The following is a 12,282-nucleotide window of genomic DNA, read 5'->3' as shown; positions in this document are numbered from 1 at the left end:
GGTCGTAGCCCGGGCGCACACGATCAGATGATCCTGGTGTGGACTGCCAAGTTCTAGGCGGGATGGCCGAGCGAGCGGCGCTAGGACCCCCAGGCAGAAGTTCGGGGAAATCAGCCACGGGGGAAATGCCTTACAAGGTCCCCTTGCGGTCACCATCCGAGCCCGGCGCCCAAAATAGCCCCGGGCGCACGCTGGCCTGCCTCATGGCTGGGAGATGGCTGCCGCCTCCGAGCCCGTGGATTCGGGTGCATTCTGGGGACCAGTGCGCCCGGAGCCCCCTCCCACCCGCTTCCATCGGGTGCACGGTGCCAACATTCGCGTGGACCCCTCTGGGACGCGGGCCACACGCGTGGAGAGCTTCGCCCACGGCGTGTGTTTCAGCCGCGAGCCGCTGGCCCCGGGACAGGTCTTCCTGGTCGAGATCGAGGAGAAAGAGCTGGGCTGGTGCGGACATCTGCGTCTCGGCCTGACTGCGCTGGACCCCGCCAGTCTGGCCGCCGTGCCCGAGTTTTCTCTGCCCGACCTGGTCAATCTGGGCCACACCTGGGTCTTCGCCATCACGCGCCACCACAACCGCGTGCCCCGGGGGGACAGCCCGGAGGCGGAGGCGGAGGCAGCGGCCCCCAGCCGACCTCCGGCCCTCCTAGTGGAACCATATCTGTGCATTGAGCAGTTTCGCATTCCCCGAGACCGTCTGGTGGGCCGGAGCCGGCCAGGGCTCTACAGCCACCTCTTGGACCAGCTCTATGAGCTGAACGTGCTGCCTCCGACCGCGCGCCGCAGCCGCCTGGGCGTCCTCTTCTGCCCGCGCCCGGATGGCACGGCCGACATGCACATCGTCATCAACGGCGAGGACATGGGCCCGAGCGCCCGGGGGCTGCCAGCTGCGCAGCCCCTCTACGCGGTGGTGGACGTGTTTGCTTCCACCAAGAGCGTGCGCCTTGTCCAGCTCGAGTATGGCTGTAGGTATCCCTGGGCAGCGACCCCTCCTGGCTCGGTGTGGGGACAGGAATCTGCTAGGGCTCCCTAGCCAACTTGCTAGGCCTTGGTCTGCCCGGCACTAGTTTAAGAGGGGGAAAATCGGCCAGGCGCGGTGGCTCAAGCCTGTAATTCCAGCACTTTGGGAGGCCGAGGCGGGCGGATCACCTGAGGTCAGGAGCTCAAGACCAGCTTTGCCAATATGGTGAAACCCTGTTTCTATTAAATATATAAAAATCAGCGAGGCGTGGTGGCAGGCACCTGTACGGGAGGCTGAAGTAGGAGAATCGATTGAACCCTTGAAGTAGGCAGAGGTTGCAGTGAGCCTAGATCACACCACTGCACTCCAGCCTGGGCAGCAGAGCAAGGCTCCGTCTCAAAAAAAAAAAAAAAAAAAAAAAGTGGGAGAATCTAGCTTCAAGTGGCACCTCTACTTGTGCTCTTGCACAAGCCTCTACCTGGCTTTGGGCCTTGGTACCCATCTTGGCTGATTAAGATGCCCTACAAGTTCTTTTAGTTTTGACAGTGTTACCTGTATTCACCTAGGGCAGGGATTCTAAACCGATTTTAGATATTAGGGGCCTCTTTGAGAATTGTTTGCCTTTTTCTTACTAATGTGTTTGGCCGGGCATGGTGGCACACACCTGTAATCCCAGCACTTTGGGAGGCCGAGGCAGGAGAACGCTTGAACCTTGAGGTGGAGGTTGCAGTGAGTCAGGATCTCACCAGTGATCACTTGAGGCCTGGAGTTCGAGATCAGCCTGGCCAACATGGTGAAACCCCCTCTCTACTAAAAATACAAACATTAGCTGGGCGTGGTGATGTGCACCTGTAATCCCAGGTACTCGGGAGGCTGAGGCAGGAGAATCACTTGAACCTGGAGGTGGAGGTTGAAGTGAGCCAGGATCTCACCAGTGCACTCCAGCCTAGGCAACAGACTGAGACTGTCTCAAAAAAGAAAAAAAGAAACATTATCAAGGCTGGGCAACAAAGTGAGACCCCATCTCTACAAAAAATTAAATAATTATCTGGGCATGGTGGCACATGCCTGTAGTCCCAGCTATTTGGGAGGCTAAGGCAGGAGAATCACTTGAGCCCAAGAATTGAAAACTGCAGTGAGCTATGACCACGGCCCTTCAGCCTGGGTAACAGAGCAAGACCCTCTCTCTCTTTTTTTTTTTTTGGTCTGGGATGGAGTCCTGCTCTGTCACCCAGGCTGGAGTGCAGTAGTTGTGCAATCTCAGCTCACTGCAACCTCCACTTCCTGAGTTCAGGCAATTCTCCTGACTCAGCCTCCCGAGTAGCTGAGATTACAGACATGTATCACCGTGCCCGGCTAATTTTTACATTCTTAGTAGAGATGGGGTTTCACCATGTTGACCAGGCTGGTCTTAAACTCTTGACCTCATGACCTGCCTGCCTCGGCCTCTCAAAGTGCTGGGATTACAGTCGTGAGCCACCGCACCCAGGCCAACCCTCCCTCTTTAAATTAAAAAAAAGAAACATGCTCATAGACTTGGGCATATTGGCTTAGAGGCATCACAAAGCCCAGACTGAGGGCTTCTTAATGCTGAGGTATGGTTCACTATAGCCCTGGTAAGAATTTTAGTTATACCTCTGATCACATTTCATGAATTCAATGAACCAGAACCCTCTCTGTGCCAGGCCTGTGCTGGAGGCTGCAGTTGCACAGGCAAATCAGACACTACCCCTGTCCCCAGAAGCTGCTAAGTGAATTGGGAAGGGTCAGTGCTAAGTGTTATGGTATACACAGGAGTGCAGCACTGTGACAGCTCTTGGGAAGACATGCTTCTCTCAGCCCCATGAAGCAGGCTGGGTCCAGAGAGCAGTAAGGACTTGCCCACATTTAATGGCAAAGTGGGGACCAAGACCTAGATCTTGTGTCTTGGCCTCAGACCCACCTTCCAGTTCAGTTTGCCTTTCACAGCCTTCTTCCCACAGTGCCGTCCCTGCAGACTCTGTGCCGCCTAGTGATACAGCGGAGCCTGGTGCACCGGCTGGCCATTGATGGGCTCCACCTGCCCAAAGAACTTAAGGATTTCTGCAAATATGAGTGAAGACCTGCAGCGCACTGGGGCAGGACTGCATCCCGGGGCCCCAGACCTGTGGCTGGCTGGTCTGAAGTTGGCCACATTGCTGCCAGGCAGGACCAGAAATAAACAGCTGATGCTGACGTCTTGATCACTGGAAGGTCTCCTTGCCCCTACAGCCTATGAGAGGCACTTCTTTTAGAATCACTGCAGGTCAGAGCAAGAAAGCATTTTAGATACCATCTAGACCAGTGGTCCCTGGGATGGCTGCTTGTTAAAGTCATCTTGGGATACGGAAAGAGTGCTGGTGTCGCACACCCCATCTCTAGGGATTCATATTTTATTTGTTGGGAAATTAGGCCGAGACATTGTTTTCTGTAAAAGCTTTTCAAGATCTCCTCGCGTATAGCCAGGGCTGAGAAGCATGTTCCTGGAGTAGCGGTTCCAACTTTGCCATGTATTATAATCACTTGAGGAACTTTGAAAAATACCAATACCTGGCCTATAATCCCAGCACTTTGGGAGGTGGGTGGATCACTTGAGGTCAGTAATTTTGAGACCAGCCTGGCCAACATGGTGAAACCCTGTCTCTACTAAAAATACAAAAGTTAGCCAGGCATGGTGGCGGGTACCTATAGTCACAGCTTCTCAGGAGGCTGAGGCAGGAGAATCACATGAACCCAGGAGGCAGTGAACTGAGGTCTTGCCACTGCCCTCCAGCCTTCCAGCCTAGGCAACAGAGTGAGACTCCATCTCAAAAAAAGAAAAAGAAAAATACCAATACCTGGATCTGACCCCAGGTCTCATGCTACAAGGCTCCTGTATTTCCATCTCTGGTCATTTGCTTCCATACAAATGATCTCCTTTCATCCTCAAAACTCCTAATGAGGTAGTGGCAGTCATCAGACCCACTTTACAGATGAGGATATCAAGGAACAAAACTATCTAGGTGACTTGTCCAAGGGTAAGGGCAAGAACCTAGAACACCCAGCTCCTGGTCCGGTTCTCTTTTAACCTCATCCTATTGTCATATTCAGGTTCTAGAATGAACAGGTCAATCCTGTAAGGTGGGTTCCAAGTGTAACAGGGAGGGTCTATGAGGTGACATTCTAGAAGGGTGAAGAAGGGAGGACAGGAGGCAGATCACTATTCCCTCACAAACAGGGGCTTTGGGGCAGCCATGTCCTACTTCAGGACTCCACAAACTCATCTGGGTCCTCTGTCTTCTGGCCAAGGTGAGTCGGGGGCACCTGTGATTGGAGGGAGTGCTGTGGCTTCTCCTGAGAAGTTGCTTTCTGGCTCTAGGGAGGTGAGGGGTGAGGGTTCCACTGGGCATTTGGGGGCTGGCCCTAGAATCAGTTCTTTTTTTTTTTTTTTTTGAGACGGAGTTTCGCTCTTGTTACCCAGGCTGGAGTGCAATGGCACGATCTCGGCTCACTGCAACCTCCGCCTCCTGGGTTCAGGCAATTCTCCTACCTCAGCCTCCCGAGAAGCTGGGATTACAGGCACGCACCACCATGACCAGCTAATTTTTTGTATTTTTAGTAGAGACGCGGTTTCACCATGTTGACCAGGATGGTCTCGATCTCTTGACCTTGTGATCTGCCTGCCTCGGCCTCCCAAAGTGCTGGGATTACAGGCGTGAGCCACCGCGCCCGGCCCCCTAGAATCAGTTCTTTTAGAAGAAAAGCCATTCTAAACATGCTTGCCAATCAATAACTACCTGCTTGCTCAGTATTTGTTCAGCAAACACTTGCCATCACCTACTCTGTGCTGGGGACTGGGAGTGTGGGTATGAGTAACACCTAGTTCCCAGCCTCTAGACAGTCTGCTGGGGCTGGTCTTAGTTATGCCCCCAAACTCTGCTCTTATACACTGCCCCTCAGGGCCCCCTTCTCAAAGAGACGGAGGATAACTTTACATTTCATTCCTGTCTCTGCAGGTGGGGCTGCTTCTCCAGGCTTGTCCCTTGGCCTCTGTAGTCCCGTAGAGCCAGTGGCGGTGGCCTCTGGTGGAATAGGCCCAGCGAGCCAGAAAACTGAGCAGGTGGCACCTACTGCCCAGGCCTGGGGCCCAGCCTTGGCAATGCCACAAGCCAGGGGCTGCCCTGGGGGGACTGGCTGGGAGACACTACGGAGGAAGGAATACAGCCAATACTGCCACAAATTCCCGCATGCGAGACAACTGGAGAGCTTGGGCTGGGAGAATGTTTACTCCAGAAGCACAGCCCCTGATCTGGGTGGCCCCAGCAGGCCTGGGCCCCTGCTGCTGTGTGGGCTGTCACCAGGGGTTCTGCCAGTACCCTCTGAGGCAATGGGGAAGGAGGCCAGCTCCCAGCCTGACATCTGCATCCTCACCCTTGCTATGATGATCGCCGGCATTCCCACCGTGCCTGTCCCAGGCGTGCGGGAAGAGGACTTGATCTGGGCTGCTCAAGCTTTCATGATGGCCCATCCAGAGCCAGAGGGTGCTGGGGAGGGGGCGCAGTGGGAGCAGGTGCATGCCTACACAGCCTCTGGGAAGGTACCCCTATTGAGATCCAAGAGGGGCCAGCCTCCAGGCTCCTGCTTGTAGCTGGATGAAATAGCACCAGATATGTAGGGTGGCTTCTCTGTATGGTTCTTGGGGAGACAGGCTTGGGAGAAGGGCCTATGGCAGGGATGGGGATAGAGCAGGTGGTTCAGCTATTCTGACAAATTCCAATCCTTCATTAGGACTTCCACACCCTAGAAAGTATCTCTAGTTACCACTAAGACAGGAGATAGGTTTTGTCAGGTAGATACAATTGAAATTACTGAGATAGGGGCTCCTGCTTGGAGAGTTGAGGCTGCTTTTATGTTGTTTTGAGGATTTGATCAGAATTATTTTTTTTGAGACAGGGTCTTACTCTGTCACCCAGGCTGGAGTGCAGTGGAGCGATCACAGCTTACTGCAGCCTCAACCTGGGCTCAAGTGATCTTCCCACCTCCTCAGTCTTTCTGAGTAGCTGGGATTACAGGCATGTGCCACATCCAGCTAATTTTTGTGTTTTTTGTAGAGAAGGGGTTTTGCCATGTTGCCAGGATGCTCCGATCTGCCTCCTTTGGCCTTCTAAGGTGTTGGGATTACAGGCGTGAGCCACCATGCCTGGCCTGCCCAGAATTTCATATTAAGTCCTAGGCATGTGAATTCTCCTCTTGCCTTAAATTTCCCAGCATGTTGAAGGCAGGTCATAGGACCATAGGCAAGGAAAGAAAATTAATACTTAATTGAGTACCCACTAGGTATGCCTGCTCTGTAAACTTACCCTGTGAAGATCCCAGATCCCCATTTTTATAGATGATCAAGTTGAGGTTTAGAGAGGTGACTTACCCTAATAAGTCTCATAGCTAGTAAAAGGCAGAACCAGGCACAAAAAACAAGCAGGGAAGGAACCAACCAGGATTCACATGTTGTATAACACTCTAAGGTCTATTCTTTCCATAATATACCCTAAACTATCTGCTATGGAAAAAAGAAAAACTAGACAAGTAGGTGGGCGCGGTGGCTCAAGCCTATAATCCCAACACTTTGGGAGGCCGAGGCAGGTGGATCACGTCAAGAGATCGAAACCATCCTGGTCAACAAGGTGAAACCCCGTCTCTACTAAAAATATAAAAATTAGCTGGGCACGGTGGCGCGTGCCTGTAGACCCAGCTACTCAGGAGGCTGAGGCAGGAGAATTGCTTGAACCCAGGAGGCGGAGGCTGCGGTGAGCCGAGATCGCGCCATTGTACTCCAGCCTGGGTAATGAAAGCGAAGCTCTGTTTCAAAAAAACAAAACAAAACAAAAAACTAGACAAGTACTAGAATATACAACATTCAGTTTCATTGACCCCAGGATGGGACAAGGAAAAACGTTCAGGGAGCCTGGCTGAGCCAGCTCCGCAGAGGGGCCTCTTTCCCTGTAGGAAGCCTCCCAGCCCAGCTCACTCAAAGGAGATGGGTCAGGTTAGTCATCTCATGACCTGGGGCAACTGCTACCAAGCCCCAACCCTTAACCTCACATGATGTCTTATCTCTAATCTTAGACCAGGGGGTTGCCTGTTTATTTTCTTTTTTTTTTAAGACTGAGCCTCACCCTCCCAGGCTGGAATGCAATGGCAACAGAATCTTGGCTCACTGCAACCTCTGCCTTCCAAGTTCAAGCAATTCTCCTGCCTCAGCCTCCTGGGTAGCTGAGATTACAGGCACCCACCACCATGCCTGGCTAATTTTAGTATTTTTAGGAGAGACAGGGTTTCGCCATGTTGGCCAGGATGGTCTTGAACTCCTGACCTCAAATGATCTGCCCACTTCGGCCTCCAAAAGTGCTGGGATTACAGGCATGTGCCACCATGCCCAGCCAGCTTGCCAGTTTTTGTAAGACCTTTGAGCTAAGCATGGTTTTACCTTATGAAAATGTTAAAACCAAGAATATACATCAGAGACTGTATGTGGCCAATAGAGTAAACTATTTACTATTGGGCCCTTTACAGATAAGATTTGCTGACTCCTGTCTCATGGAGCTAGACACATGCTATGTAGCAGGCCATGGTAGATGAGAAGACCCTTGAACCTTGTCCTTATTCTGGAAGGAAGGACCACGGAAGTACAACAGTGTAACTATGTGTGTATGTGTGTATAGGGGCAGATGTGAGTGTGCACAGGTGCACGAGCATCTCTGGGGGCTGAGAATAATCAGAGTTGGACCTGCTCATAAGGTCCAATCCAGCTGTCGGCCAGTTCCCGCAGAGTGTTGTACCTCCGCTCAAACTCCTCCTTGCTGCAGTGCTGCAACAGCTGACCCACCTCCTCAGTGAGGTGAGTCACTGCCAGGTGCTTATCCAAGGTCTCATTCCACTTGCTGCCCAGGATGCTGTCTAGACTGGTGGCGCAGCCTGCCGTCCACTGAGCTGGCAGCATTTCGGGCTGGAGCACCTGGTGACGGGCACTGAGCATGGCTAGGATGTGGCGGCAGGGAAGATGGAAGGCCTGGTTAAAGTAGCAGCTGCAGCTGGCAGGGGGCTGGGGCTGTACCTTGTGGGTGTCTTCCAGGATCTGTATGTTCATCTTTTCTGAGCCAGAACCAATAAGGTGTGTGGATTTCTGGACCACAGCAAGCTCACCCAGGCAGAGCTGGGCTGCTGGCCCTGTGCAGATGGCATTAAGGGAGTGCTGGATGTGGGATTCTACCAGCTGCTCCACTTTGGGGCTTTCAGGGATGGTATCTGAAGGGGTATGATTGTTCTGGGCACACAGGCCCTGGTTGAAGTTCACCTTGTCTGCAGAGTTCTGCTGCATGTAATGGAACAGAGAAGCCATACCTTGTTTCTCAGATGGGGTCGTGCCGAAGAACTGGCTGAGGATGCGGGTGGTGACCTCGAGGCTCTGGAAGTAGCGGCTGCTCTCGGCTCGGCTTCTCCAGCGGTGAGCCAGCCAGATACGGTCGTTGAGCAGCCAGTGTGAGTGGAGCTCAGGCAGCTTGGCTGGGGGGATGCAGTTGCTCAGGAGTGTATACAACTTTCTCAGGTTGCTTGCTGTAGCTGAGCACATTGTGCTCTGCAGGGAGGTCAGGAGCAGCTTTTCCACGGGCTGTTCAAGGGACAGCTGATAGAACTTGCCCTGGAGGAACTTACAAATGTGGAAGGCTGAGAGCAGGACCTCAGCTGCAGGGAACTCCATGGCTAGAGTAGGCAGTGGAAGGAAATGAGGATCCACCAGGATGGTACAGACTCTCTCCCATGCTGGGTTAAACTTCTTGAATACCTGGAATATCTGGGCCAGGCCTTCAGTGTCCTCCTTAGCAGGGATGGCAAAGTAGACTGCTCGGGCAAGATGACCCTCCAGCTGCACCCGAGGTCCGTCCACCAGGAAGGTATATAAGACCTTACCCCTTGGGTTATAGGTCCGGTGGATAAATAAGACTTCAGGGAAATGGTCAAAGACACTCTGCATAAAGCAGCTCTGGTAGTTGAAGGTATCTAACTGGGCAGTCTTGGTAACCTGGTGCAGCAGCATCGGTGGGCTTGAGTCCTTAATCAGGAGCCCATTCAGCATTGTTAGGGCCATGGGGGGGATGGGAGATGTCCAAATGCCAAGGTCAAAATACCTTCTCTGCAGGGCAGCTGTCCATGAGGCTTTGAGTCTCTCAAGCTCCAAGTAAGTTCAGCCTTGAGGCTAGACAATTGTTCCCAGATCTTTTTCCAAAGATGGGCCTATAGAGAGGAACAGAGGTTTAAGGAGACAACAGGAACTTGGCTCTTCAATTATTCATCCAGACAATATTTGCTGAACATTTACTATGTGTCAGCACTGTTCTAGGGGGAGATACACAATAGACACATACATAAGCAAAGATATATCCAATAATGAAGGTTACAAAGACCACAAACCTGAGTAACATGTCGGAGAGGAAATGGGGAAGGGAGGAATACTTTAAGGTGGTAAGGGAAAGCCTCTCAGGGGAGAAGGATGATATTGGAGCTGAGACCTAAATGATAGGACGTTAGCTATGGAAAGATATGGATCCAGAGGATTTAAATAGTATGGCCAGAGCCGCATATGGCCTTCCAAAAAAAATAGCATTCTAGCCAGGCACAGTGGCTCATGTCTGTAATACCAGCACTCTGGGAGGCGGAGGAGGGCGGATCACTTGAGGTCAGGAGTTTGAGACTAGCCTGGCCAACATGGTGAAACCCTGTCTCTACTAAAAATACAAAAAAAAAAAAAAAAATAGCTGGGTGTGGTGGCCCATGCCTTTAGTCCCAGCTACTTAGGAGGCTGAGGCAGGAGACTCGCTTGAACTCAGGAGGTGGAGGTTGCAGTGAGCTGAGATTATGCCACTGCACTCCAGCTCTAGGTGACAGCGAAACTCCATCTCAAACAAACAACATAAAAATATTATTTTACATTTATAAGTGATTGGCATTCATTCTTTCCTTTGGTCCTGGTATATATAAGAGAACTGCAATTGTTCCAAACTTGCTGGGTGATCTCGGGCAAGGCAGTGACCCTCTCTGAGCCTCAATCCCTTCCCCCATAGAATGGGGCTAACAAATGTGCATAGCTTCTCGGCCTCTACTATATCTCTCTTTTAGCAGCAACGCTCTATTCCAATGTTTTCTCTATTTGGCCCCAGACCGAGTTACTCTCCTCATTTTACAGATGATAAACTAAGGCTCAAAGAGGCTAAGTCACTTGCCTACCATTACTCTGTAAGTAGCTGAAGGTTGAGTCTTTGGTTCGGGATCCTGACTGCTGCCCAAAGCACCTGGATTCCAAAAACCAACAGAGAGGGAATACGGCCTTTGACCTCTCACCTCTAACCTGGGTGGGAGATGTGGATGTCTGACGTTCCCAGAGTCTGGCTGAAGCTGGATAAGACAACCTCCCTCCCACCCCTTTTGGAGTTCTGTGACGGCTGACCGCAGAGATCCGCTGTCTCACACTTAAACACCCCTTCAGGAATCACTCACCCACAGCCTAGCTCCGTCGCCATTTCTCCTTATTTGACCCTGCCTCCGACTCTGACTGACCTCCAAACTCACCAACCACGGCATCAGCATTGCAGTGACTCGGGCCAATGTCTGAGGAATTCGCTTTCAGGCTTTAGTGCTATGGGCCAATCATAGCGCGACGATTCGTGGGCGGGCTGTATTGCCGGGGTTACGAGGGGCTCGGCTGTTGGTAACCAATGAGAACCTAATGATACTTGCATCTGGGAGAGCTGATCTTTGAGGCTGGAGCTCTGCAGCCTCTGTCCTGGCTAGACGATTGAAAGGGCACGTTACTATGGAAACTCCCTCAAAGGCAGAAAATGAAAAGGAAAATAAATAGCAGTTTTATGATTTTGGTGGTTTTTTTTGGTCAAATTCTAAAGCCCCTGGGGTTTAGGAAACGGTGCATATGCAGTCATAAAGTGCATTCTACCTTATGGAGAAACTGAGTTCCAGGTCTCAAACTCTATGGCGCTCCTTTGGGGGTGGGGAGCCCAACTCTTAAGAGTTGAGGAAATCCAGATCCCCTTAAACAAGCCAAAACTTGATTTTCTCTAGCCCGACCCCCTCCAGTATTCTACAAATGGCGCCATGACTTATTTAAGGTCCTACTACATTAGCGCAAAAGCCAACTGACTGGTCTTTTTTCCTCAGTTCCCTTGAAGACGGCAGACTTAGAAAGCTAGGTGTTTACCAGGTCTTGGAGGATTAAGATTGCCAACTAGCAACACCAAATCAGTGTTGGCACTTATGCATCGAAAATGTTGGCCGAGCACGGTGGCTCAAGCCTGTAATCCCAGCACTTTGGGAGGCCGAGGCGGGTGGATCACAAGGTCAAGAGATCGAGACCATCCTGGTCAACATGGTGAAAACCCGTCCCTACTAAAAATACAAAAAATTAGCTGGGCATGGTGATGCGTGCCTGTAATTCCAGCTACTCAGGAGGCTGAGGCAGGAGAATTGCCTGAACCCAGGAGGCGGAGTTTGCGGTGAGCCGAGATCGCGCCATTGCACTCCAGCCTGGGTAACAAGAGCGAAACTCCGTCTCAAAAAAAAAAAAAAAAGAAAAGAAAAAAGAAAAGAAAATGTTAATAGGCTGGGCGCTGTAGGTCACACGTGTAATCCCAGCACTTTGGGAAGCCGAGGCGTGTGGATCACCTGAGATCAGAAGTTCAAGACCAGCTCGACCAACACGGTGAAACCCCATCTCTACTAAATACAAAAAATTAGCTGGGCGTGGTGGTGCATGCTTGTAATCTCGGCTACTCAGAGGGCTGAGGCAGAAGAATCACTTGAAGCCGGGAGGCGAAGGTTGCAGTGAGCCCAGATTGTGCCATTGTACTCCAGCCTGGGCAACAAGAGTGAAACTCTATCCCCCCAAAAAAGTTGGTTATGTAAACCTAGAGGGGAAATTTGGAATTAGGACAGGCCAACATGCTGATTCCCCCCCCCCCCCCCCGCAACATGCTAACTTTTACAGAGGAAACAGGTCAAAGAAATTGCCCACAGTTCCCCAGCAAGTTGCTGGTAGTCAAGTCTAAGATTCAGGTTTCTTCCCACCCACCCCCAGTCTATCTGGCCTCTTCCTGCTAGAATATAAGGCAACCTGAAATCAACCTTGAAGGCTTGGTTGTAGGAAGGGGCCAAAGAAAGAGGCAGATTGCTAAATCCTTGAATGTGAGACATCAGGTTCTATTTGGCTCCACGACCCCATTAGGTTGCTAACACTCAATTTTCTTTCCCTTCCTCCGTTTTCT

At 51.5% G+C, this 12,282-nt stretch overlaps 3 protein-coding genes across 3 annotated transcripts; 2 read left to right on the top strand and 1 right to left on the bottom strand.

Annotated features, from left to right (window-relative positions):
* The first annotated feature begins 214 nt into the window (after positions 1 to 214).
* On the top strand, positions 215 to 4,180 carry NEURL2 (neuralized E3 ubiquitin protein ligase 2). The gene is made up of 2 exons (XM_003936465.4): positions 215 to 962; positions 2,941 to 4,180. Exons 1-2 carry the CDS (start codon positions 215 to 217, stop codon positions 3,054 to 3,056), a joined length of 864 nt encoding a protein of 287 aa, XP_003936514.1. The 3' UTR covers positions 3,057 to 4,180.
* A 29-nt stretch (positions 4,181 to 4,209) lies between these two features.
* SPATA25 (spermatogenesis associated 25) lies at positions 4,210 to 10,876 on the top strand. The gene is made up of 2 exons (XM_003936466.4): positions 4,210 to 4,264; positions 4,972 to 10,876. Exons 1-2 carry the CDS (start codon positions 4,210 to 4,212, stop codon positions 5,601 to 5,603), a joined length of 687 nt encoding a protein of 228 aa, XP_003936515.1. The 3' UTR covers positions 5,604 to 10,876.
* ZSWIM1 (zinc finger SWIM-type containing 1) lies at positions 7,728 to 9,098 on the bottom strand. The gene has a single exon (XM_003936458.4). It carries the CDS (start codon positions 9,096 to 9,098, stop codon positions 7,728 to 7,730), a length of 1,371 nt encoding a protein of 456 aa, XP_003936507.1.
* Positions 10,877 to 12,282: the final 1,406 nt, after the last annotated feature.

This window comes from Saimiri boliviensis, chromosome 9 (assembly GCF_048565385.1).
Source record: "Saimiri boliviensis isolate mSaiBol1 chromosome 9, mSaiBol1.pri, whole genome shotgun sequence".
NCBI classification, from domain to species: domain Eukaryota; kingdom Metazoa; phylum Chordata; class Mammalia; order Primates; family Cebidae; genus Saimiri; species Saimiri boliviensis.
The sequence above is the reverse complement of the archived record's forward strand: the minus strand, read 5'-3'. Positions and strand labels throughout refer to the sequence as shown.